This window comes from Seriola dumerili, unplaced genomic scaffold, assembly GCF_002260705.1.
Source record: "Seriola dumerili isolate Sdu_G_001 unplaced genomic scaffold, Sdu_1.0 BDQW01000003.1, whole genome shotgun sequence".
NCBI classification, from domain to species: Eukaryota; Metazoa; Chordata; class Actinopteri; order Carangiformes; family Carangidae; genus Seriola; species Seriola dumerili.
In genome coordinates this window covers 14,017,644-14,044,047 of record NW_019174258.1, presented here as the reverse complement: position 1 = coordinate 14,044,047, position 26,404 = coordinate 14,017,644, and the positions used below count along the sequence as shown (strand labels likewise).

The window sequence follows — 26,404 nt, the reverse complement described above, 5'->3', positions numbered from 1 at the left end:
CTTATTCCAAACTAGTATTTTCATATTTGAGTTTCTAATAAAAAGAAAAAAAAGAAAAAAAAAAGAAAAAGAAAAGAAAAAAAGCACATTACTCACAAAAACTTGACTGTGTTGTACTGTCCTGTGTGTGCTTGAGGTATATTTCCAGCTGGTGGAGTTTAAAGGACCAGTGTGTAGGATTTAGGGGGATGGTATATAATGTTCATTGTTATGTTTGTGTAATTTTGTTTGTGAAACGAAGAATCATTGTGTTTTCACTAGCTTAGCATGAGCCCTTCATATCCGCACAGGGAGCGGGTCCTATTCCCCTTCCTCTCTAGCACTGCCATGTTTCCACAGTAGCCCAGAACGGACAAACCAAATCTCTGGTTCTAGAGAGGGCCCTGCACGTTTTTACCTGAAGGCCACCGTAGCTTCTACTCCGCGCTTGGAAAGGGAGGGGTGAGGGGAGGGGAGAGGGGTATTCAGTTGGTTGCAATCTGCAACCTCACCACTAGAGACCAATAAATCCAACACACTGGCCCTTAAAGAAGGAGAGAAAGCTGCAGGGTGTGGTCTTACTCAGCTGTAGGATCTGTTGCAATAAGTTTGACCATTAGCTTGTCTCAGCCTGGACTGAGATCAGTTGTCACTTTTTGGCGAGGCACATTTAGCTCTGCAGTGATAGATGTTGTCAGTTACCCCCCCGAAAAGAAAGACGGAAATAATTTTGTTAGTTTCGATTCCCCCCGCCCGGGTGGAAGCGGGTCCCACCGCTGCCTAAATGTGTTTTTGCTGTAAAACTGAGGTCAAAGCTGGTACCAAGTGATATTTGTGACAGTGTTGTTGTGATTGCTGTCATGTTTTTCTTTCTGTAGTCTCTGTGATTCTCATCAGCAGCAGCCTCAACCTTTTCATTCTCTATTCTCTCTCTCTTTCGCACACACATACATACACACACACACACACACACACACACACACACACACACACACACACACACACACACACACACACACATGAATAATGTAAGTGGCAAGGAAATTGCAGCAGGCTAACAACAACGCTGATTCCCCGCCGCAATCCAAAATAGTTTGTGAGAGTGAGGGCCAACACTTGCATATCAAACTGAGGCTTTGTGGTTAGAAAAGAAAGTGGGGGGGTGGGGGTGGGGTGGGGGGGGGGGTGTGGGGAGCGGCAAGAAGCTTCATGTTTAAACAACAGCAGAGGAGCAATGAGAGCGCATCAAAACATGGATTCACAATGATCTGAACCTCTTCCTCGTTTTCTTTTTCTTTTGAACCAAAGGGAGAGCAGAGACGAGGAGAGGAGAGGAGGTGATTGAAAGGCTGGAGCCTGTGTCGATAATTATTGATTAGCTAGTCAGAGTTGCCTGCTACAATGAGCCGTTAGGTGGGTGTGACACACATATAAACACACTCCCCCTCCCTCATCTGAGTCAGCCTATATTTGTACACTTGTTAATAAGGACCTCTGTCTTTGATTATCCCCGCTCTCGCAGATGCATGAACACCCATGCACGCAGTTGTTGTGGGGCTTTTGACAACGTGTTGTTCGTTAACCGCACGGCCTCATTGTAATGCATATCAGTCGGATCAGTCCAGAAAAGCACTGCCTAACCCCCCACCCCCCAACCCCCATCCCGCCCCTTCAGCCTTCACATTGGATGTTTAATTTAGGAGATGTCTGATTGCTTTATTTGAGAATGAAGTGATTCTATTATGTTTGCCTAATAAGAATGTACTAATGTAATATTTTTTTTTCAGCATTGTTAATTTCCATACATATTGGGATTAGTAGTTCATTCGGAGGCGCACTGTCTGCCTATGGTTTTCGCAGTGAAAAGGAGATGGAGAAAGCCATTAACTTGTGTGCACGTATAGAATTGAGCTCAACCCTCCATTTAGCCTCATTTTGAAGAACTAGTAGATGTCGCTGAAACAAATGCAGCTACTTGAATTCAGATTTTTACTTGGGAAATGAATAGTCTCAGAGAAAGAGAGAGAGAGAGAGGAGGGGGGGGGTGGGGTGATTGTGATTTCTTTTATGCCGCATAAAGCAGAGGTCTTCGAGGTCTTCACTCTTCTGGGGAGGCTTTCCAGCAGATTGTGGGACCTGGCTGCAGGGATTTGTGAGGTTAAACACTGATGTTAGGTGATAAGGCCCCAGCTCTCAGATGCTTTTCAAACTCTTCCAAAACTTGTGGGATGGGGTTGAAGTGAGGGCTCTGCGCAAGACCATTCCATTTAAAAAGGCTACAGACAAGTAGTAAAGAGTCTGTGTATTTTGTTACACATATAGTCGAAACCTTTTTTTTTAATGCCAGTGTTAGTTATAAGACACATCCATGTTCAATGGCAGTACGATAAATAAACGTATTTTGGCCATGAAGCAGATGGACACAGCAGAGACTGATGCATTTCACATTTGCCAGTTAACATTCAGCTTTCGTGTGTTTTTGATCATGTTGATGCTGAAGCTTGGGTAAAAGATGTACTTAGATTTAATAGTTCATTTCACTGTAAGATGATTTTTTATTAATGATGAACTGCAGTTACGCTGCATGTGCCAGTCGGAGAACAAGCATCTATACAGATGCTTCTCAGAGTCAGTGCCATATATATATATATATATATATAAAAAAAAAGAAAACTATTCATGAATGTGAAATTTCCACATGGAGTATAAGGGTCTAACTAATGTGTGATGGCGCAACAGTTTGCTGTGCACACATTGGTACTTCAGAGGAGATGGACAGGGAACCTATGCACCTTAAAGGCTGCATAATTGTTAAAGGGCAGCTTGAGCATCATCATCATCATCCTCCTCCTCAGTGCAGGTACTGTTACATGCACAGTTTCAAATCCATCTACTTCTGGGTTTATTTGAAAAAGGAATATTGTATAATGTATGTGAGTGCCTATGGCTATTTCCTCCATTTTGCTCTGCTATTTCTTTCCCACGTCTCCACTGAACTCATGTTGTACCGCTGGGTTTCCCGCCGCAGGACATATTTCATATCAGAAATCAAAATGTTTACTCTGAAATTGTTTCCATGCCAAGCAAGCTATTAGTGGAAGTCATGTGTGAGATACCCGAACTGAGTTGAAATCTTTTCCGATGCCAGTGTTAGTTATTAGACACATCCATGTTCAACGGCTGTATGATCAATAAAAGTTTTTTTTTTTTCAACAATGCAATATTTTCTTGTTGATTATTATGTGAGATCAGAATACTTCATTTTCCATTTCTTTTAATCCATCAGTCTCTTTTTACAGACGCAGTCACGATTCAGCTCAGTCACTGGTGCAAATAAATGAATTTATTGAGAAAAAAGATCAAAGCAAAATACAAAACACTTACATAACTGTCCAGAGCTCATCACCATCATGATGATAGAAAAGATATGTTCAGTTAGATTTTCTTTTTCTTTTTTTTTCTCAGAAGCTGCACATTTTAAACCTATGGTGCTTTTTATTGGCAAAAAAGCAATAATTGTAATTAATCTATCTCTGTATTTACAAATGAGGTAAAAACATTAACTTTGTTCACGACTATGTCTGCACCCAGAACACAACATTTAAGAAGCTGTTTTATGGTACAAATGAACGGTGATGGGAAGTGAGTCGCTGCTCCCTCACAGCTGCAGAGAGAGAGAGAGAGAGAGAGAGAGAGAGAAGTGAAGCATGAAGCGTCTTCATCCTCCACCACTCTGCGCGGCGGCTCAGCTGCGGCCTCTCTCTACAGGAGAATAAAAAACATCCCGAGCTAGGAAATCCCCACTGTCTATAAAAAAAAAAGAAGAAAAAAGCCTATCAGGCATCATCCCACAGTGTACTGCACCCTCCCCTGACTGCCAAGTCTCTTATTTTTAAAAGCCACATTGTTGCCTCGGATTTCCACAAAATAGCATGTTTCTGGAAAGCTGCAATCTTGGGAATCGACTCTTCTGTTGACTTTTTTTTTTTTGAAAGTACCCGCAATCCTTTGGTTTTTTCCAGCATGACGGCAAGCCATCAGCTCCTATTAGGATTAGTGGCCTGACGTGTTTTCACACATTCCTACCCTCTAAACGCTCTCTGCCGACAGGCTCGGCTCTGCCAACGTGAAGAGGAATAAAAAAGAGAAAAAAAAAAAAAAAGAGCTTGATGGGAGTGCTGCTGCTACTTCCAGCAGAATACAGCGCTTGAAATGCTGGGAGAAGCTAGGTTGGCTTTGCAGGAAGAAAAGGGGGCATAAAGGGGGGGGGGGGGGGGGGGGGGGCTGAGGACACACGACTTGTGTATTTATGCTGTTTGCTGTGCAACAAACCGTTTCTGCAGAAAAACTATTTCTCCCAGCATCTCTCCCCTCTCTACAGCTCCCTACGGAGCTGCTGAGCTCCATGGTGCACTGGTGGCACATTTCACCACAGAGCCAGGCACTTGTTAAGATGGTTCCTCTCTACCTCCTCTCCTCATTTGCCTTCTGATTCAACCCTCTACCCTGTAATCATCTCTCTTATCAAAGGTGAAAGGAACAGGTCCTTTTCAGGCTGGCGCAGCTCTTCCCCTTCGCTGTTTTATTATTGTTCTTTGCCTTTTTGTTCTTTTTTAGACAAATTGTTCTCACAAGCTTCCACAACTGCAGGAAGTATTTCTTTTTTTTTTTTTTTTGTTTTTCGTTTGGAGTTGAGAGGGAGAAACACTTGCCACTGTGCTGACGATTCACAGCTTGGATAATAACTGCAGCATTATTATTTCCCTGCAATTTTCTATCAGTCCATTTCCCCACAATCATAATTATAACACAGTTTCAGCCAAAGAGTGTGTGGTAATTTAGCAAAAGGGACAACAGAGAAACGAATGTTTGAGCTGCGTATGGCACAGGTATCACAGCTCAGAACTATATACGTATAATCATTATAAATCTCCTTCATCCTCTTCCTCCTCCCGCCATTTGTATTTATTGAGTAGTCACCTTGGAAAGCCATTTGACATTGTTTGTATTCTACTGAGCCATCGTCTGTTAAAATAGTCTCTTGCAGCTGCCACATTTGGTATGCCTGAGGAACTGCGTGGAACAGAGCAACAGAGCAAGTATTTCCTCCCTCCCGCAGTCCGCATGTCCACTCCTATTTCTTTGTAACGAAGCTGTTTGAATTTTTTTTTTTTTTTTCGGTGCACCCTCCCTCGGGTGAGAAGGAACGAGCAGCGGAGGAGCGTGAATGAGAATAGGAAATCAAATAAAGACGAGGGTGCAGTAGTAAGTAGAAAGCTTGATGTCTCACAACCCACGGAGCATTGAAACTTGAAACACCCAACCAATACAGAATTACTCGACCACATTACCAGAAAAAATAAAAAATAAACAAAAAAAATAAAAACCTCACCCTGCAACCCAATGATGGCTGAAGCACTTTTTTTTTAACTCATACAAACATTGACGGAAGCTGTGTACAGCCAGGCAGCGAGAACACTATGTGTCCACAATATACTGAAAATCCAAACTGTATTACACGGGCTACTCAGTATGATCCCACTCATCTTCACTGTCTCGTCATGGAACAGCGCAAGTGTGGGATAGATATGAGTCCTTTGTTTATTTACAAAGATTTATTTCAGCCACAAGATCCTAAAAATACATTTCATGTGGTACTGGTTCGCTCAGGTGTAAAAAAAAAAAAAAAAAAAAAAAAAAAAAAAACTAAACCTGGCCAACCATTATATATTTCACATTTTAGGCCTTCAGCTGACACTCATCCAGAGCAGCTCACAATGAATGTTAGAAAATAGAGGAAATTTGGGTTTTTACTGGCTGTGACTGGAACAGATTTTTCTGACAGTGAAGCTAAGCTCCATCATGATGAGTAGCCTGGGTGGAGAGTTACGTTCTAAACCCTTTAACCTGACTGGCAGGTTTGATAACGTCTGCTCCTACAAAAATCCAAGGTAGAGGGAGCACAGAGCGACAGGCTCTTCTCACAGGGACACGTTCATCTGTCTGTTAGGCCACCGCGTTGATTGATGGGCCTCATCATCCAGTGAATACAACACCTTTCGTGTGAGTTGTCAGCAGATGCAGGGTGTGGAGCGAGTCTCTCTTGTCAGTCAGCCTCTCGCTGTTTTCCCGCCTCGATCACTGCTAAGTGTCTGCTAATTGATTGTTGCGGGCGGGCCGGTTATCGGGGTCCCATCAGTTTGAGTGTCTCGAGCTCAGAGGTCACTGGCCTCGGCTCGCTCGTACAGGGCCCGCAGCTTCTCGAAGCGAGGCCCCCACTCCCCGAGCGTCTCCTCCCTTCTCGCCTCCCCTCCCCCTCCCCCGTCTCCGCCGCTCCCCCCGTCCAGCCCCGCCGAGCTGAAGGAGCTGAGGGACCCGGCGGGCGAGCCCCCTCCCTCGGTGGAGAAGACCTGCAGGGAGTCGAAAGGCCCCGTGTCTGGATGCTGGTCGGCATCGCGGATGATCTCGCACAGGTAGCGGGCCAGGTCCTGGCTGGAGAAAGACAGGGAGCGGCGTGCCAGCTGGGAGGGCCGCGCCTGGCCCTGGGCCGGGAGTCTGGTTGGGGGGACGTCCCTGCGGAGGCTGGTGGTAGTGGTGGCGGTCGAGGAGGTGGAAGCCACTGAAGGGGGCAGGGTGGTGGAGCTGGCTGTCCGACTGAGAGAGTCCAGCGGCTGGGTGGAGGGCGGGGCGGGGGGCGCCTGGTGAAGCAAGTGATGGTGGTGGTGGGGAGGAGGAGGGTGGTGCAGGGCTCTGGAGCGGCAGTACTGGACCGACTGGGCCGGGCTCGGCTGGAGGGACTTCTGCAGCTCCGCCATGTCATAGGCATTCTGGACACACACACACACACACACACACACACACAATGCAAAAGCAGAAGACAAGTGAGAGAAAGACTAAATGTTTTGAGGAGAGATGAGGCAGAAAAAAATGAAATGCGGCAGCGAGAGAGCATAAATGAAAAGAGAGCAGAAAAACAATCAGCTCTCCCCATTACGTTTACTGTGAATGTTCCACCTATTTAAGTTTCCAATCTATCTCCATTTACTGTCTCACAGAACTCATCGTAATTTTGAGTAGACCGTCTATGTGAGAGTGTATGTGTGTGTGTGTGTGTGTGAGACCAAGAGGATAAAAAAATAGTGTGGAGTGGAGATGATTCAGACAGGAGATGAAGGGCGTCTCTCTTTCTATCCATCTCTTATACACGGATGCATTGGGGGTTTAGGAGCTGCCATTATTTCCACATATAGTGTATCCAGTCACTCCAGTACTAATGTGATTCCACCACAACTGTAACCACGGCAGCAGAGACGGAGAAAAAACACAGGGGGATGTAGGAGGAGGAGGAGGAGGAAGAAATGATACGCAGAGGAGGAGGTGTGGGTTGCTTTATAAAACTGATTATGTGATGAGTGGAAAGTGCCGTTTTTATTCCTCAACAGACCTCAAACAGGACTCTTGAGGATTCACTCCTGCATCTGCTCCGCTATAGGGGATCAGGACTCTGTGTGTGTGCATGTGCATGTGTGTGTGGGTATGTGTGTGTAGTTTGTATTCAATGTTGATGAAGTTACTTCTTAAATGTAACAGGTTACAGATGACTGGTTAGCCTGTTATAAATACAATATGGAATGTAACTGTTTTAATTACTTAAACAAAGTAATGTAATTGATTACATTTGATTACTTTTCAGTAGCATTCAATTAGTCTGCTGGTGCCCTGTAGAAATCTCACAACCCCATGACTTGTCCATGTTAATATTTAATGAAAACACCATGCTGAAGTAAGTTAGAAATGCAAAAAGATGCAAAGCAACAGAATGAATATTTCATTCTAAATGTGAAGAGAATATACTCATATGTAACCTCTTTGTAATCACCGACATTTTGATTAGTAACTGTAATTTAACTACATTTATTTTGGTACCTTTATTTTGTAATTTAATGATGTAACCCCGCTAACATGTAATTAGTTACTCTCCAACACTGTGTGTATGTGTTTGACTGCAGGTGATTTAAGTACGGAGGACAAGACCTTGAGGGGTTTCTGGTGTGATAGTAATCTGTGTACGTACGGGTCTTTTTTCAACTCTGCGTGTGTGTGTGTGTGTGTGTGTGTGTGTGTGTGTGTGTGTGTGTGTGTATGTGTGTGTTAGCATACATAGTGGCCATGTGTGTTTGTTTCAATAAAAGCCTTGATATTATGCAAGCTCTTAAGAGCTGTTGAGTGCTCGTGGGTTACAGTGGCTTTTGGAAAGAGGAGATAAGGATTTTGTGTGGGCCTAATTAAAACGCTAGGGCGCACGCACACACACACAATCACATGCACGCACACGCACACACACACACACACACACACACACACACACACACACACACACACACACACACACACACACATTGTGGAGGTTTTCACCCTAAATTTAATAAACTGAATCCATTCTAAAGCTGCTACGCTTGCAGTCCAGCGCTAAGTATTTTCCAAAAAGAAATGGGAAAAAACTTTTAAAATTGTGCAGTTTAAAAAAAAAAAAAAAAAATCACCTTCATGCAGATGCACAGAGTACAGTACAACAGTTATTTCATAGTGAGTACACATTTAGCAGTGTAAACCTGCTAGCAATGTGTTTCTGTTTGTGTGCTTGCATGGAAAAGTGAGTGTAGCCATACCAGAGGTGCTTTTGGAACTTCCTTTGTTAGCTTTAAGAAAAGGAGAAAGGTGTGTGGTGTACCTGATCCTCCTCCCCGCCTCCCTCCTCGTCGTAGTTGAGGACGTTCTCTCGGATGTCCTCCCACCCGTCGTGGTGGGCCGAGACATGGTACACGCCCTCCTTCAGCCCTTTGTAGCTCCTCCAGCGAGTGTAGAGGAAAATGCCCAGCAGCAGCACTGCGGTTGAGACAGACAGTGGTGGAGGTTCATCAGCACAGGTATTAGCATTACAAATTAAGTGATTAAGATCCATCAGCCAATTAAGGCATGGCCGCAGAGAGAGGGATTCTATTTAATGGAGTAGGCCTTGAGTGCCATTTGCCAAAAAATGTGAGCTGAAATACGATAAGTTGTGGAGTTCATCTGATAATGATGCTTCAGGTTTCAACTAACAATTTTATTTTATTGCTGATATTTGACAAAATATATTTCAAGGATTCCAAGGAGTGTTTCCAACAGAACTTTTTACTCCTGTCATCTGTTACTTTGCACATATCTCCCATCAACAACCTTCTAACTAACGCCCCCTTCTTCTATAATCCTATTCCATTTACTGGTGGAGTAGAAAAGTCAAAGTCACATGTTGACATGGCAAACAACGTTAGCTGCCAGTTGCCAACTCCGGCTGATACAGAGCAACATTAGAATTAATTAGGAGTTGTATTTCTGGCCACCTAAATGTAACATTCACCCTCCTTTTATCTCTGTTTTAGTTTCCACAAACTCCTGATGGCAATATCTTTCTCTTTAGCTGCTAAGTGCTCCACAATGTTCCCTTGCTAGCTTCTAATTTAAGAGCACAGGTGGCTCCTGCGTCTCGAAACGACGCAGACAGGAGAGGTGACAGCGAACCACCACAGTTGAGGGTTGCTTTAATCTTTTTAATATTTTTATTCAATCGTAGGTTTATTTAATGCTAACATGGAATGTAAACACACTATACTCACATACATAAGACATAAATGTACTATCACAGTTTCACATATTTAGGCTTTGTTTTAATAAATGATAGTCTTGTGTAATCTCAACAGGATTAGCTATGTTTAAGTAATGTCAATGTTGCATTGACATGTCAATGCAATCTAGTGTCTTCTCCATGGTGTTGATCTGTTATTAGGGGAGACTGGGGAAGGTCGCAGCAAATCTAACTTCTTCAATCAGAAACACGCTAGACTGATGACACTCTTACTGCATATGCTCACTTAGCCCCTCCCCCTGCCAGGAACATCTGCTGCTGCATTTGCATTTTGGGGATGTGAAAGTATTTTTTTCTCCTGACATTCTGTATGAATTACTCAAAAATACTTAGTCTGAATCATTGTTTTGTTGATTTCTAAGTCACATGGTTCGCTAGTGTCAAGCAGCACATGATGTTCTGTCGTGGCTGATAGGGTAGTTGCAACAAGTTACAGGAACAAGTTAAACAGCCAGATCAGAACAGAACACACCAGTATGTTTCAACTTTTTTAGTTCAAAATAGTAAATATATGCAGTTCATTTTGTCCCATATCACAACAGACGCAACAATAATTGCTCATTTTAATGTGTAAGAGAATACAAACCATATATATTCTGGGAATTATTTCATCAGCCTCTCATAGTCTTATAATATTTTTTTTGCCTATTCTGATCATCAAATCAATAAAATAAATAAATATTGTTGTAAAATAATGCATATTTTCAGCACATTTGCATATTGATACTGGCTCAACTGTCCAGTATCAGATTTTCAATTAAAGACTAATATTCACATGAAGCTATTTAAAATTCAGAATAAAATTATGATTCACATTCCTTTACATCTGCTAATAAATCAGTAGTTAAGGGTATTTATAGTTGTGTGATTCTTGTAGCCACTGCAAATATCACTGATGACAGTGTTTGGATGTAAATTAGATCAGAGTCAAAGAATACTAACGATGCCTTGATCAGTGGAAGCACTGACAATTAATGACCTGACGTTTCATTAGAGCTGCTTACGCTCCCATTACTAAATGACAGCTTGGAAATGTGAATTATTCAAATTCAACATGGATACTCTGAGATTGCAGGAGGTGTTAACATCAATTTACAATGTATGCGAGAGGAAAAAAGTGGAAGGGATAAGAAAAAGTGACGGATTTCAGTTTCATTTCAGTGGAAAAACGTTGAAATGATTTAACTTTAGTAAGAATCAGAGAGTAGGCAGCACACACACACACACACACACACACACAGAGAGACACGCAGTTCGACCAGTCTGCATGTATTTCCCACTCTAGCATTGCAGTGACCTTTTCAGATGTCTGAATCCTTGTGTCTTGTCTCCTCCCTATCACCTCTTGTCTTAGTCAACACTTCACATTTCACAAACCTTTCCATAACATTAACCTGCTTTAAACCCACACAAACTTTCACCGTTTCACTCCTTCCATTATTTTTTTTTTTCTCTTTAATTCAGCTATTTTCCCTCAAATCAGACATGTAAATCAAAAGAACCTCTTCCCCCCGGAGACCTGCAAAAGGAGCAACTTGTACAATCTGGAGTGCAACGTTGAGATAATATTTAATAATCTACATCCACATGTCATTAATTGAACCTAACTGAATTATTTTCTGAGTCATACATTATCTTCAAAAATCTGTTTTCGCAAAGCCAGTACATATTAGAGCTGCGTTTAATCACATTTGAGAGCAGCAGTAATCACATCACGCAAACGAGTTTAACTGGCAGCACTATAAACCTCGGCTGTTCAAATCCTATTAATATGAGATACGAATTCACCATGAAAAATCTGTGATCTTAAACAATTCAAACAACTTTTTTCAAACACACACTGCTCCTCTCTCTCTCTCTCTTTCTCCATCAACCTTTGTTTTTTTTCCCTTTGCAATCCATACATCTTTCTCCTGCATCACAACTAAAACCCAGCAGCCAATCTATCATGGAAGCACGCCACCAGACGGCACTCAAACTCCCTGTGAATTCATAACACCCCATTAAACAGCCCACCCTCTGACAATTCTGTAAGAGTAAATTCACTCAGCCAGAAACCAGCTGCACAGTGCGAGAGGAAAAATCAATATTCATTAACTGTCAGCTTGTGCCCCTTACCACAACTACAGTGTCTGACAGATTTATAAGATGAAATTGTTTCAAGAGATTTGCTGTTTCGTTTTTAGAGTGGAATTACTGTTTTTAATGACAGTGAACAAAAGGGAATTAAAAAAAAAAAAAACTGAAAGACAGACTTTTGTTTTGGCAAAAGACACATGCAGCTCACTGCCTTGGTGTTAGAGATGCAGTGAACTGACAAAAACAAGGATACAGGTTCAGTCTCCTGACCAGACTGCAATGGTCCTCATTGACTCTGGGGTCTCCAAAAGACAGAAAAAAACAAAACAGTGTTGAGAATTAGCTGCTCCGGCAGCCTGGAGATTTACTAGGCCAATGAGGATATGAGGCTTGAGGCTCTAAGGCTGGGTCATATTAAATACTAAAAATAAGAGCATTAAGAAACTCTCTGCTGACAGAGTAAGATAATGGCAGGATTTTCTATAATTTAATTCACTGAACATGATCCTTGCACAGAATATATAATGGAGTCATACCACTTTCATCTTTTCATAAACAGTAAAATGTACAATAGCAAAAGGTATGACAAAAGAATAGTGTCTTTAAAGACAAAGGTCACAACTCCAGATGAATATGATGCTTAGGAAATTAAAAGTGCCTTTTTTGACTATCTGCAGTGCTATAGAGCAATGATTTGTTTCTATTCCATGCTTTAATAATATGCACAAGAGGACATACATGTATGTGTTTTATATTATTTTACTTAAAGACAGCTGGTGGTGATAACACCAGCTGAAGATTTTGTGATGTCCCTCACTTGCAAGTCACTTTGGATAAAAGCATCTGCCAAATGAGTAAATGCAAATGGAAACTGCAAAAAAAGAAAATAAAAAAAAAATGACCAATTCTCCAGCAAAATGCAGGAAAGAAGAAGATGGCTAGCCAGTAACATCAATGTAAATGATGCAGGTTTCAAAATAGTTAACAGTGAGCTAGCTTGCTTCCCTCATAATTCAATTTGCTGTAACTGTTTGGGTGTGATACTCTCAGATTTGGACATCATTCCTATTGGATAAATAGTACTCACCAAGTTCATTGGTTAATTAGTTGGTGAAACACAAGCAGTCAGATGATCATTTTTGAACCAAATTAACCAAACTCGCACATTTGGAGAAGAAACTGAAGCCAAAATTTGTGTTTGCACCCACTGGAATCACTGTAATGATGTTTCTCTCTCTTCAGTACCATATAATCAGCTTTATAGAAATGATGCCATTCATCTAGTGAGCTGGAAAACAGTGCATGAATTGTAATAAAGTTACAAGTAGCTGTCGACTAGCTACTACCTAACTATCTATGCAAAACCTTCTATTAATGTCACCCCTATGTTTTCCTTTTTAAAATTTTTTTTATTCCCTCTTTTACCTCATTTAATTGTCAGGTGTTTATTCGTTTTCATACTGTCTACCTTTATTGGCCTGATTTCAATCACAGTGTTGATAATAATAATAATCATAATAATAATACAGTTTTTCTGGTTCAGCATGACAGGCATTCAGCTGATATTGGATGAATGGTTAGAAATCAAGTTCTGCTTCATCACTTGTGGGGGCGAGAAAATGAACCGCAAAAAATGTGACTAGAGGTGCACAAAGAAATCTGATGTTGAGCTGCTGTGAGGAAAACTACTGCACTGCATGGATCAATAACCTCAATATCCTCCTCTATGCATTAGGGCTATTTATATGAAGGGGAAAACACAGCCTATAGCTAGACCAAGGCAATGAAACTGCAAATATGAGAGGTGTGTTGCTGCTTGGTGTATGGTGGTGGAGTTTTTTGTCTTAATGTGTTTACACTTGCTTTCTGTTGCTCCCATCTGCTCAGCAGTGAGTGTGTGCAAGTGTGCATGTGTGAGTGTATGTGTCTGTGTGTGTGTGTGTGTGTGTGTTTGTGTGTGTGTGTGTGTGTGTGTGTGTGTATGAAGAAGTGGCTAGTGTGAGCTCCATGGGGAAGTGAGCAAGGAAGCTGGAGGTCAGGGTATACAAGATGAATCTGCTCTGTTCAAAGGTCCTCTCTAGAGGGCAAACAGAGAAATGGAGAATTTGATCGGTGTTTCTGACAGTGTGTGTGTGTGTATGTGTGTGTGAAGAGTGAGCCTGAAAAGAGAGATTATGTGTTTATTTGTTTACAATGCCTCCAAGGTCCCATGGTCTCTTTGACCATCACTCCTTTCTTTGTTTAACTTTCTTACTCTCTCTGCTTAACTTGTACTCCTGCCCAGGGACGGAGTGGAAATAAAAAAAATTGGCCTGGGACTTTTGACTCAGACCAAGCCCATCTGAGGACACTGACAGTTCATGTCACACTGTACAACAATCATGTAATAAGCAGGTTAAATGAATTATGATAGAACAATACATTAAATAGAAACACCTGCACATGAATTGTATTTAGAACATTTTGTAATTTTACAATTTTAGTAATTTTATAAAAACCATATGAGAAACACTTTTCATATTAAAGTCCCCAACTACAAGAAAAGCAGCTTCAGTCTCAGAAATGACCATATAACTCTATAACTAAAGGTTAGTAGAGAGAGAGAGAGACTGGACCGTACAGCAGTAATTACAGCAACAGACATTTTAGTTGCTTTTTCTTCTGTCACTGGAGGATTCTGAAATAAAATCTGTAGATCTGAACTGATCATACAGACTGTGAAAACTTTGATTAACGTATTTGAATTTCTCATGAAATCAGAGTAGAACACAAAGTTATACAACTTTATACTGCTAATTAGACTTTTAAAATTCCTGTTGCCATCTGCCAACTACTTATGTTGTAAAACTTGACTGACGTTTATACTGGACTTGCTGGGAGCCGTGGTACTGAATGTAAGACACCAACACATTAATGGTAAGTGAGTGGGCGGAGTCACGGGACAGAACCGACAACCACATGGAAACCAGAGCGGGCCGATCACCGCAACACAGCCACGTCGATCTCTTTCTAACTTTGCCTTTCTCTCTCTCCTTCTCTCTGATGTTCTATTTCTTTCACGTGGAGCCACCGATGCCAATTTGTGTAGCGGCCCATCAGTGAAAGTCCCGGTTCTCCCAACGGCCACTCCGGCATGGCCTCTGCCTTATGCTTACCCTCCCTCCTCCTCTAATCACTCCTTCTACTCCTCCTTAGCCAGGCCTTTAGCAACAACCTTGACGTTGGGTCAAACCCCTAAGCTACTTCTGGATTTCTAGCCGATGCCTTGGGCTATTTGTACAACACTAGATATTATATATACTCACTCAAAATCTCACCCAAATCAATTCACTTCAAACTGTCATAGCTTCAGTCATAAAAAGCACAGGCAGTGTTTGAAATGAACTGATCCTGAGCGAATATGTCCCTATTCCCAAAGACATCTGTGAGGATTGTTAATGACTAAAGGGAAAATGTCTTAGAATAAAAAGACAGATGTCAATTGAATGTCCTGCAGAGGCCTCGGAAAAAAAAAAAAAAACCCCAAAAAAACTCCCAAGACCAAATGCACAGTGAGGCGGCATGCTGCTACTTGATGAGTAGGGAAATCCATTGCACCTTGAGCAGTTCAAATGGCGCTGAATGAGTGTGTGTAATGGGATTTCCACTCAGACAATCAATATCCGAGCTACCCTGCAATGAGATCAGTGTCTATGAGTACATCATCACAAGTCAATAATATAGTATGGATTTTAGCCTCATCAAACTATAATTCTGTTTACTGCAGGCATCTGTCTATGTGCTCGATCTATCACTACTGTTCTTCTCACTGCAGCATTTCACCGGTACAGGGTTTTTTCTTTTAAAGACTAATACCAATACACTGCTGCTAATCTTCTCTAAACCTTTATACATGCAATGAGGGTTTCACTAGTTCCGAGCTTCAAGTGACTGTGTCTAGAGGGAAATGATAACAATTCACTGATTACGCGCAGGTGCTGCGGCTTTCCCACTGTTTAGAGACACACAAACCACACACAACACACAAACCCCTGCACCAGGAACACAAACTCTTCCTGTGCTGACTATTTTCATGCCAAGAACCTGTAAGTAAATGTGTCTCCAATAGCAGTAAAGTTCTCCATGGAAACTTAAAATACTTGATCCAATGCCAATATCTGTCCAATGTATCAGTTTGTTCCACATCTATTCACTAACTTTCTCTCTATTCATTTTCTCAACGTAACTGAGCTGAGCTATGATGCATTTGTAATGTCCAAATCAAATCAAATCAAAGCAAAACTGTCTCCATCAGTCTTGTTATCTATCTATTGCTGTCCTGTCTTTAATACACTGCCCCTCGTCTGGTAAAAATAGTGCCAACAGTCGCAGACTTCAATGCACTTACAAAGATGCAGCCATGAATAGACCCTCATTCCCACACGCATTCCATACCCAGGGACATTTAACAATACCACACAAATAGGTAGGGATATATACTTTTTTGTTTACTTCACATGGCGCTTTTAATTCTGTGAGTGTGTTTTCCCTTTACACCTCACATCAGCATGCGTCTTGGATCACTGAACTTTGAGTCTAGGTGTAAATTCACATCCCGGCGCATGTGGAATTTCAGATCATCCAAAGCAGCTATGGAGCTATGTGTTCGGAGACGCATTTGGCCACATTACTGTTACAATATGAATGCAATGGGTGTACAATCTGTATACAACCACTGCACAGAGGAGCTGTCAATGGAAGGTTTTGGAAGGATGAAAGTTTTAAGAATGTACTGTAAGAAGTACAAAGGGATGACATGATGTGCAGTGTAATGTTAACTCTCTGTCTGTTCATATAGCTGCTGTAATCAACGTGTTTTTATTAACGATGCAGGGAATCATAAAATGTGAAATTGGTCATTTTACAGACATTGCAGTTTAGTTTAAGCATCTTCCAGCTCATGGTTTTGGTTTTTATAGCCCCTTGCTTCACTGTTTGGTCCACTCTCACTGCTCTCATCGGCATCGTGTCCAGCAGCAGCAAGGATCTCTTTTCAGAATAAAACTCTGATAATCTGTACTGTATGCTACCTGCTACCTGCCAAACAACAACAATAATAGCAACTACTTGAAGAAAGAAGAACATTTAGCAGCTCAAGAGCCAGTTTCCTCCAAAATCAGAGCTTGAATACTGGACTTCAATTCACCAGGCCGCTAGAAACTGATGAATCAAATGATTGATAATGTTACCATTAATGTTGCATCTGCAGCATAAATAGCCAACTGATGGCTACCATGATCGCAATATAATCTTTAGAAAATGTTAATATGTTAATATACTGCATTTTAAGAGATGCATTTTAAAGTGTAAATGTTTTGGAGGTAAATCAAACTTAATTTAGATCATAATTACACATTGTCTGATCTATTTTACATCCAAGTGGGTTTGGAGTCATTTTTTTTTTTCAACAGTATCAGGTGAGGGGAGGATATAAACTGTTAAAGATACAACGTAAGAATTATAGTTCTATATAAAACAAAGGCAGTGAAGACACTTCCATGCACTGACCACCTCTTTAATGTGGTGTTGGATTGATGCATGAAGCTGTCATAACTAGGCACCTCCATTATAAGAATTCTTGTTAAGATCTTAAGAGTTGCTTTTGTAATATATAGGTACCAGCAGCCAATCATACTGTAGGCCAGCGAACAGGTCAGGTTCAAACTCTATTCACGGCAATGATTAACCTCTAAAGAGATAAAGGCGACAGACATTTGTTAACAAGATAATGTGCCCTGTCATGATGCAATAATGAGCCGTCAATGTTTAAAGAAATTCATATGAAATTACATTAATTAATTGGCATTCGAAAGCCTTTGATAAATAACTCCACGCGAATGTTGGGATGAAGCGCAGTTGAGGACTGAGCAGAGGTTCTATTCAGCACAAAGCCTAACAATAATAATAATATTAATAATGATAATAATAAGGCCTGAAATCATCCAAGATACCACCAGGAATCACCTTTTCTATCCTCTCCAATACATTCTCTATACCACTTTCAATAAATTCTTCATCACAGATATGTTTTGAAAGATGAGGACAAATAAAAAAAAATCCTGCTACTTTATTACCCTGGTCATAGGGGATTAGGGTAAAGGTGATTCTCAGATGCCAGACTGACACAGAGACCTGAACTAAAACATAACTTTTGAATTTCTCAATATTGACGGAGAGGGACTTGTCCAATTTCAAAACATAACCATAACCATAACCATAACCTCAAAGCTAGGAAAACACCCGTTGAACCAGTATGAGCTGCTGGTGCTGTCCCGATAGGCAGCAATAGTAATGTAGCCTTTGGGGACAAAGGGGCACAGGATGAAGACTCTGGGAAATATTGGTTTGGACATCAAGAAAAATCAGTAGGATTATGGGTATTTGTGCAATCATCCAACCGTACAGGTGATGATACCCAATGTTCTCTTAAACAAAAATTATTACCAAACTCTGCCAGAGTGGTTCAAGAAATATGCTTTCTCACTATGGAAGGATTGAATTAGGTTGTAGTTTGACATTAAAATATGGTGGGGGGACATCCAGATGGAGATAGATTTGGTGGATGGGTGGATAAATTTTCCTTCAATTTCAGCAGCATGTCTAAATGTAAAGTTAATTAATGGGAGTGATGTGTACTTGTTTAGTGTAACTTGGTCTAAAATAACTTTGTTCAGATTGTTTGAGTTGAGCTTAAAGGATTAAACTTTGTTAAAGAACTGGATACATGGGGCGTCGAGTAGCTCAGTTGGATGAGCATCCGCCCCATGTGCAGAGGCTAAGGTCCTCGCTGCAGTCGGCCCCGGTTCGAGTCCCGCATCGGACAGCCCTTCGCTGCATGTCATTCCCCCTCTCCCTGTCTCTCTCCACTGCACTGTCAATAAAGGCATAAAAAAAGAAAAAAAGAACTGGATACAGTTCCAGGATGACACCCTTATTAATCCAATTAAAGTTGCTCACCTACTGTGTACACTGAAAAAGTGCTGCAGCTTCTATGCTTTTGGGCCTGTGTACATTTTCCCTTGCTGTGATATGGCTTTCTAATTTTCTCTGGACCTGATGGATTGATGTCCAGTGGAAATCACTGCATTCTATCACGATTCTACAGTAAAAAAAACAGTGTCAGTGTTTCTTAAATGAATGTCCAATAGTTTATTAATAATAAAAGAATGAAAAAGTCTGTGCAGAAATAACATAAATGCTGTTTTCCATTCAACTGACTGGAGGGGTGTGTCGCAGTAGCATGTTCCTCCAGTAGAGGAGACTGCAGTTTCAGAACCACAGTTTTGGGATGTTGGACCCTTGTAGCTGTTGGACCCTAGTTTTCCGTGACACAACCACTGACTAAGTCATTATGCAGAAAGTATATTTGGGTTGGTGTCATTGCCTGATCTGTACTGGACACCCAATTTGTTCTGTTTGTTGTGGTGCTGTCGCAAAAAAACTATGGCCCTGGAACTGCAGCTTCCTCTACTGCAGCAACATTGTAGTGTGTCAGTATCTGTGTTTGATTGACAGCAGCTGGCAGGCTGAGCCCTGCCAGGGGAATACAAGACAAACGAAACAAACTGGAGCTTACAAGTCATGGACAGGCGATGTGTTGTTAGCAGTGGTGTTGAAGAGTAAGGACCACACAAGCATCTGAATGGACACAAGTGACATCACAAATTACTGGTTTGTGATTGACTGCGTAGAAATAAGTTCTTCATCTAATGTACGTAGATGGATACCCTACGTATTCATAACCCAGATTGATTATCAAACCCCTGACCACAGGCCGTTGCAAAAATGAAATAACTTAAGAAATAAACTTGGAGATCCATCCCCTCTTATTGCTGTTTTCGGTGTTACACCACAGGGTGTGCATCTAAACAATAACAAGTGCATCATGCTGGTCTTCTGCACTTTGTTGGCCGGGCAGCTCATATTGTTGAGATGGAAAGACCCTCTCCCCCCTGTGTATTCTCATCGGACCACAGAGGTTATGCAATATCTCAAGCTAGAGAAGGTGAGATAATCTCTCCAAGTGTCTGCTCTGAAATGATTTGTAGTTTGGCTGCCATTCTTGACATTTGTTGAAAGAAATGGAAGCAGAGAGTGTAATCCTGTAAAACTTACATTGTTGCCCTTTGGTAGGCATCTGGAATGACTAACTTGTACTCAGTGGGTGACTCAGGAGCCGTCACACAGCAAATCAAATCAGCTGTTTGAAGATCATTATTATTATTTTTTTAGTATTTCAATATTTATATCCATGTCTGGTGTTGAATTGTTCAGAAAATCAGCATCAGTCTCATCTCTCTTTTTCTTGCGTTTTCAAATGCATGTCAGCTCCAACATTTGTTTATATGAAGCTGACCGACACTGAATGAGGAGGCAATAAAGCAGAGGGTCAGATCATGAATCCTCCTAAAAGCCTCAGACTGTTATAAGTGTGAATGCGCACACGAACTACCTCACTTTCCCTCGGCAGCGGGTAAGCAGACTTCCCTATCAGACTAATTGTCTTTGACTTACATTGCTTTGGTGGATCATAATGTGCTCGCATCGTCCTCAGCAGTACATCCAGCTCCACATGACTTAAGTAGGTATTAATGTACTTTCAGCTGGAGAGATTTGGGTACTCTGCAGAATATGAAGTAGGATATGCTGGAAGACTCAATAAGGGGCTGTCTACTCTATGTTTAGTCAAGATTAAAATGGGTTTGGCCCCTAAGCTTGCTGCGGTGCTGACAGACCACTGCTGTTTGGAGCAGAAGATTGACTTTCCTCTTATCATTTAAGTGAAATTGACTGTGTTTTGCTTTTGGGCATTGTAAGCTGATTGTTTCAATTTTTTTGTCTTTGTCTTGAGGCCACAGTTTTAGCCAGATCTTTCACGAAAAAAAAGATTGTGAATTAAAATGGGTGCAACCTCAACAACTATTGTAAAACTGTCTGTTTGCACTTGATCAGGCAAACTACCACTGTTGCTATGGTGCACAAATGTTGTCAGTTAACTGGTGATACACAGGGGAGTAGTGTGTTTTGTGGAACGATGCGAGTCCAGAATATTACATGGCAGAAGACTGCTAAACCTGCTGCGAGAAAATATAAATGAACAACGGATTCTAGGAGGTCGCACGATCTTATATCGTGGACGATCTCACTTTGGCATATGATGTGTTTTTCAGATCGAACTGATCGTGTCATTAAAAGGTGCCATTTTTAGGTATTAAATTTTGAAAGTTCAATCGCTGCTAACCAGCCCATTGTCAACTGTTAAACAGCTGGCCTGCTAACTGCAGCTGGCGATGGCAGTCCTTGTTCTGCAACGATGCAGTTACAGTCCCTCCGAGAGACCTGTCTGCTGGAAGGGAAACACAAAGATGAACAAGCAGGGGCAGCGACTGAGCTTTCAAGTCAAAACACCCACATGTAGCACCTCATAAATAAATACTTGTACTCCATATGAACCAAGCAAAAAGTGAGACTGGTTGTGACAACAGAAGACAGCATTGTGGGAGAGGAATAGCGGCGAGCAAACAAACATCTGAAAGAAGCTGAGGAAAGATACGAATCACAACTTCCTGTCAGGACTTTCACAATAAAATCAGAGCAGGAACAGGATGCTGAAAAAAAGAAGAAAATATGTTTTTTTCTCTCCTTCCCAATTATTCTGAATAAGTCAAAATATTACAACAATAACAAAGCTGTCAGTTGCTTTGTCACAGTAGTAGTGTATGCCATCATGCTATGCTATGCTATGCTATGCTATGCTATGCTATGTTATGTTATGTTATGTTATGTTATGTTATGTTATGTTATGTTATGTAGCGTACATACCTGGCCTGGCATCAGTCACGAGCCATTAAGGAAGTTCATTATAAGGACATGCAGAGTTACGGACCCACAATTGACACTTTGTGACTCTTCCCACCATCAAACTATCAAATTGATAGGAAACATAGACAAAGGACCCTTCTCTCACAAACAGACCATGCTTTTAGCATGTCCGAACGACACAGAACCAGACCAAAGGTCAAAGGGTCAGCTCCAGAGGATCAACCAATGGACACCAGGCAACTGGAGAATATAGGCAAAATCTCCAGTTTGTAACATTAAGACTTTGTCTAATGATATTTGATTGTTTCTTATATAGGACAAGTAACAACAAAAGGACTGATTAACACTAAGGTGTGAATCCTGGCCTGTCTGTGCCATGCATGAACACACACACCAACCTCCCTTCCTCTGTCCCTCTCTAGATAAGAGTCATAAACTACAACCCACATCCCAGTCCTGGGTAGTGACCAGCAGAACTCTCTTCACAGACACAGATCTGAGGAAGAATGTAAAATTAAATATCTAGCTGTTCTGTAACTCATGAGATGTTCCTATGCAATAGTTTAATCCCAAACTTCTGTCCCATAGAATGTTTGAAATGTAACATGTAGATTTAAAGACAATGTCCTTCCTGTGACCGTACTGTCAGCATCCTTCACACGAGGTAACACACACTACATGACATCCAGCAAGTCCATATTATTATTATTACAGTCCAAGAACTGCTGTGTAATCCACATGTATAGACTATTAGCTTTAGAAAATGTTTATATTGTTGTTTGATCAATTAACCACTTGTATTATGATTAATTTCAGGTCTGAAGGATGTAATATGAAATCCACACTTGTATTACTCCTGTCTGTCATTATTAGTGCCATTAGGTTTATATGTTATTTTATTTAATGTTTTGTGGTCATGGTGAAAGACGGATGTGCAAGTATATAGGTAAACTATAGAATTAAATTATTCAAAAGTTCAGTGGAAAATTACTCTCTTCTCCAAGTGGAAACACAGGAGAAGATGAGTGACGCCCCTGAAACATGCGCCAGCCCCCAGGGGATAAAACAGATGTGATCAATTCACACTTTGCTCAAAGCCTAGCTCAACAACTCTGTAGGTCTGTAGCCCGGCTCTTAGCTCTAAGCTGCTAGCCATAAACTCATGACTCTTAGCCATTTTTTCACTTTATCGTTTGTCCGCCTCATTTATCCTTTCTTTGCCACAGGCTCCAAGTAACATCATTTTTGTCTACATGTGCAATCTTTTATCTTTATAAGCCAAGTCAAGACCAACTGAACCAAAACAACAGACGTGCCTCAGAGTAATTTTGTAACTTTTAATTACTATCAAGTTTTCCTTTTTGAAGATTTTTGACAGTTTAAAGTCATCTGGTCAACGCCAGTCTCCTCTGAAGTTATCCAGCCAAACTGAAGAGCATTAGAGTTTAGTTCGCATCAACCCACAAGAGACACCTCTGCACGACCGCCTGCAGAGAAGCCGAGCAGAAATCAAGAGTGCCGGAGACAGAAAGTCTCCTGGCAAACTCCACCAGAGCTGAACCGCTGAGACACCGGCAGAATCCGTCATCGTGATAACGGGACACGGCCTCCAGGAGAATCCACCTAGATCCCGCGTCTCCAGGGTTACCAAGGCAACCACAGCCACCTGGGTTCCAGCCGAGGGTCTGCAGCTACAGCGCAACACACAGTGGGCCGGTCTTAACTCTCTGCTCATGACTGGGTTGATGTCGAAATATAGTAATATTTAATGATCAAACCTAATTCGTAGATGTAGCATCATGAGCTGTATAGCCATAGTGTATAGCCATAACATATTCTCTCCCACCATTGCCAACTCATCACACTGCTCATTTCATTATTATTTTCATCTTTATGATTATTACACCTTGCATTTATTCTGTAGATAGTAGTTTAGGTAATAAACTCTTTTATTTACACCCAGTTGTTGTCCTGTTGTATTCTTTTGACGTAGAGACTGGAGATCTATTGAATCGAGAAGTCATGGCTTCCGATATGAGATTGATAAATTTATCAATGAAGTAACTCATTGTTGTTCTCCCAGAGGACTGGTGCCCCATTTCAACGAGAGCAAATTCTAAATTATAGCGTCAATGCTACAGTTATATGTTGTATCATCTTGTCTTTGTCTTGCCTCACCAAAAAAAACAAAACAAACAAACAAACAAACAAAAGAAACAGGGTGCAGATCATGATTCAGATTATTGTGCTTCTACCCAGAAAGATTGTCATATTTTTGCCAGATCACCCAACCCTAATGGGTTCATTGCATCACTGTGCATGGAATGGTATTCCCCCCTTTTAGGTGAAAGAGGCAGAGACATATAAAGCCTCTGGGTCCTGAAAGCTGAAGAGGTGAAGAAGCTGCAGACATATTATGACAGATTTGAACAGCATCTCATGCCAAAAACGAATACCATCTTTGCAAAAAAAAGTTTAATGAAAAAGGGAAATTTTTTGAATTTTGTGATAGAGCAGGAGTTTCTACAGTGCAGCCATCTGAGGTGAGAAAAAAACTATTAAGACAGGACTCTGGCTTGACAATTCAGAATGCTACAGACATTGCTTGTTCACATGAAACCGCATGGGGCCAGTTAGAGACAATGGTGGGTCCAAGGTTCATTTCACAAACAAGTCCAAGCTCTGTGGGCGATGTGCACAGCAGCATACTGACAAAGATATCTGCTAAAGTACAAAGATGTTTAAAATGTAATAAACTGAATTACTTTTCCAAAGCAAGGCCCCTCAGAACAGCCACGAGAGCCACATTCAGTGTATACGATAGAGCCAGAGAGCTCATGTGAAACAGAGGAACTGTTCATAGGGGAAACAAATTAACAGGCATTTGGAGATGTTGAGTTAGGCTCACAGTCCCACACAATCATATTTAATCTAGCTACTGGAGCTACAGCTAATGTCATCCCTGTATGTTGCACTGAGATCACCCACATGTTCACTTCCAGGGTCATGGTTGAGAGAAACCCGACATTACAGGCACATGCTAACTCAAAGACATTACGAAGACATTTGTGCTCGACATTGTGAAAACAGCGGTGAGATTAATGCTGCAAGACCGCCTGAACCAGGAACCTGATGCCATGGAGAGAGATGGCATCATCATCATCAAAGAGCTCTCTGTATAGGTGAATGCACTCATAGTTACTGAAAGGCCCCACAAAGGAAGGCTACAGGTGTCCTTGACCTGCGGTATCTCAGCAAAGCAATAAAAAAGGCCACCTTGCACACTTCCCACGGTGGCTGGAGCATACTATTTCAGCGTCACGGATGCATGTCTGGGCCACCGGGCCGTCAAGCTGACACAAGTCATCCCTGCTCACCATCTTTAACAGAATCTTTGGCAGATGCTGCTTCCCCTGCCATCCCCTCAGGATAAGATCAGCCCAGGACATATTCCAAAGGAGAATTGATGAGACTAATGAAAAGCACTTTGTGTAGTAGCCACAGTAGACGATGTACTTGTGTAAGGCAGAAACAAGAGGAGCACAACATACGTTGTGAACAGTACGGTAGAGCAGTTTCCAAAAATATCCACACAAATAGGTGGAGATTCACAAGGTACAAGCTGTAAATTAGAGGCACAGATATAGTTACAGATACAAATCAGTCTGCACTATGCATCGCACTGTCTTCTATCTTTATGATAGATGGATAGATAGATAGATAGATAGATAGATAGATAGATAGATAGATAGATAGATAGATAGATAGATAGATAGATAGATAGATAGATAGATAGATAGATATGGAGCACATTAATTCAGTACGCAGGTTTCACTTTAGGCAAGGGTTAGGGTGCTGACAGAAATAATGTTAATAAAATACAATGAGTATAACCTGCTACAGTTGGATGAATTTCTATTTCTATGTTTAGGAAGAAATAAAAGTGAGAAACCTGCTACCTGAATACTTTCTACTCTGCTCTCCAAGAAAAAAAAAGATGAAAAACGGTACTCAATAAGAAATTAGCTCATTTAGTTTCTTCCAAACCCAAACTGGAAGCAGCTATCACAACCAACCCAAGTCAAAGGTAGGAAAGAGGAAAAAGGGATGTTTCTCATCCACCTCAAAGTCATCTCAATATTTTTGAACTCTGTGGCAGTCCACAGTTGCCAGATTAAGTCCTATTTTACGTAAACAAAAGTTAGTTTGGATCTCTCTCATGTGTTACATCCATACTAACTGCCACCCTGTTTGTTTAATCTTCCTCCAAACTTTCAACACCACACAAATATAACTTGGGAAAAAATTTTCACCTTGAAGGACTTCGGTGTGATAAAATCAATGCAGCAATCACTGAACTGACTGCTTAGCTCATCTGGCAGAGGAGATTTTTTTGGATATATTCAGTATGTGCCTCATTGACCAACATCTGTGTCCCTGATATCCCTGATATCCTTCTTTAATCTCTGCACTTTAAATCTGTGTGACTGCTTAGCTCCTCATAGAACCAGCATACTGCGGATTAAACCAGAAGTTCTTTTACAGCTGACCATTTCATAAATGGTTCTCAGATGCATTTTCCACTGTTTTAATATCAGTAACTGAAAATACAGTTCACTTCCACTGACCTCTAGTCATCTCCCCTTGTGGAAAGGTAGAACTTTATAGTCAAGGCCTTTCTAAATGAATGGAGACCATGTCTGCTGCCTGTTTCAAGGATTTTCCACCATCCATTTGGGGTGAGATTGCTATGGTGATTAATTGCTGAATGTACCAGAGCCTTTAATGGCATGTTTCCAG

At 41.3% G+C, this 26,404-nt stretch overlaps 1 protein-coding gene across 1 annotated transcript in view; it reads right to left on the bottom strand.

Moving 5' to 3' along the window:
• Positions 1-6,194: 6,194 nt before the first annotated feature.
• Positions 6,195-26,404, bottom strand: part of LOC111219349 (neural-cadherin-like) — a 319,768-nt gene continuing 299,558 nt past the window's right edge. Inside the window, exons 36-37 of the mRNA XM_022741986.1 lie at positions 8,711-8,865; positions 6,195-6,806 (exon numbers count right to left, since the gene is read on the bottom strand). Coding sequence (XP_022597707.1) covers positions 6,195-6,806; positions 8,711-8,865 — 767 coding nt within the window. The remainder of the gene's footprint in view (positions 6,807-8,710; positions 8,866-26,404) is intronic.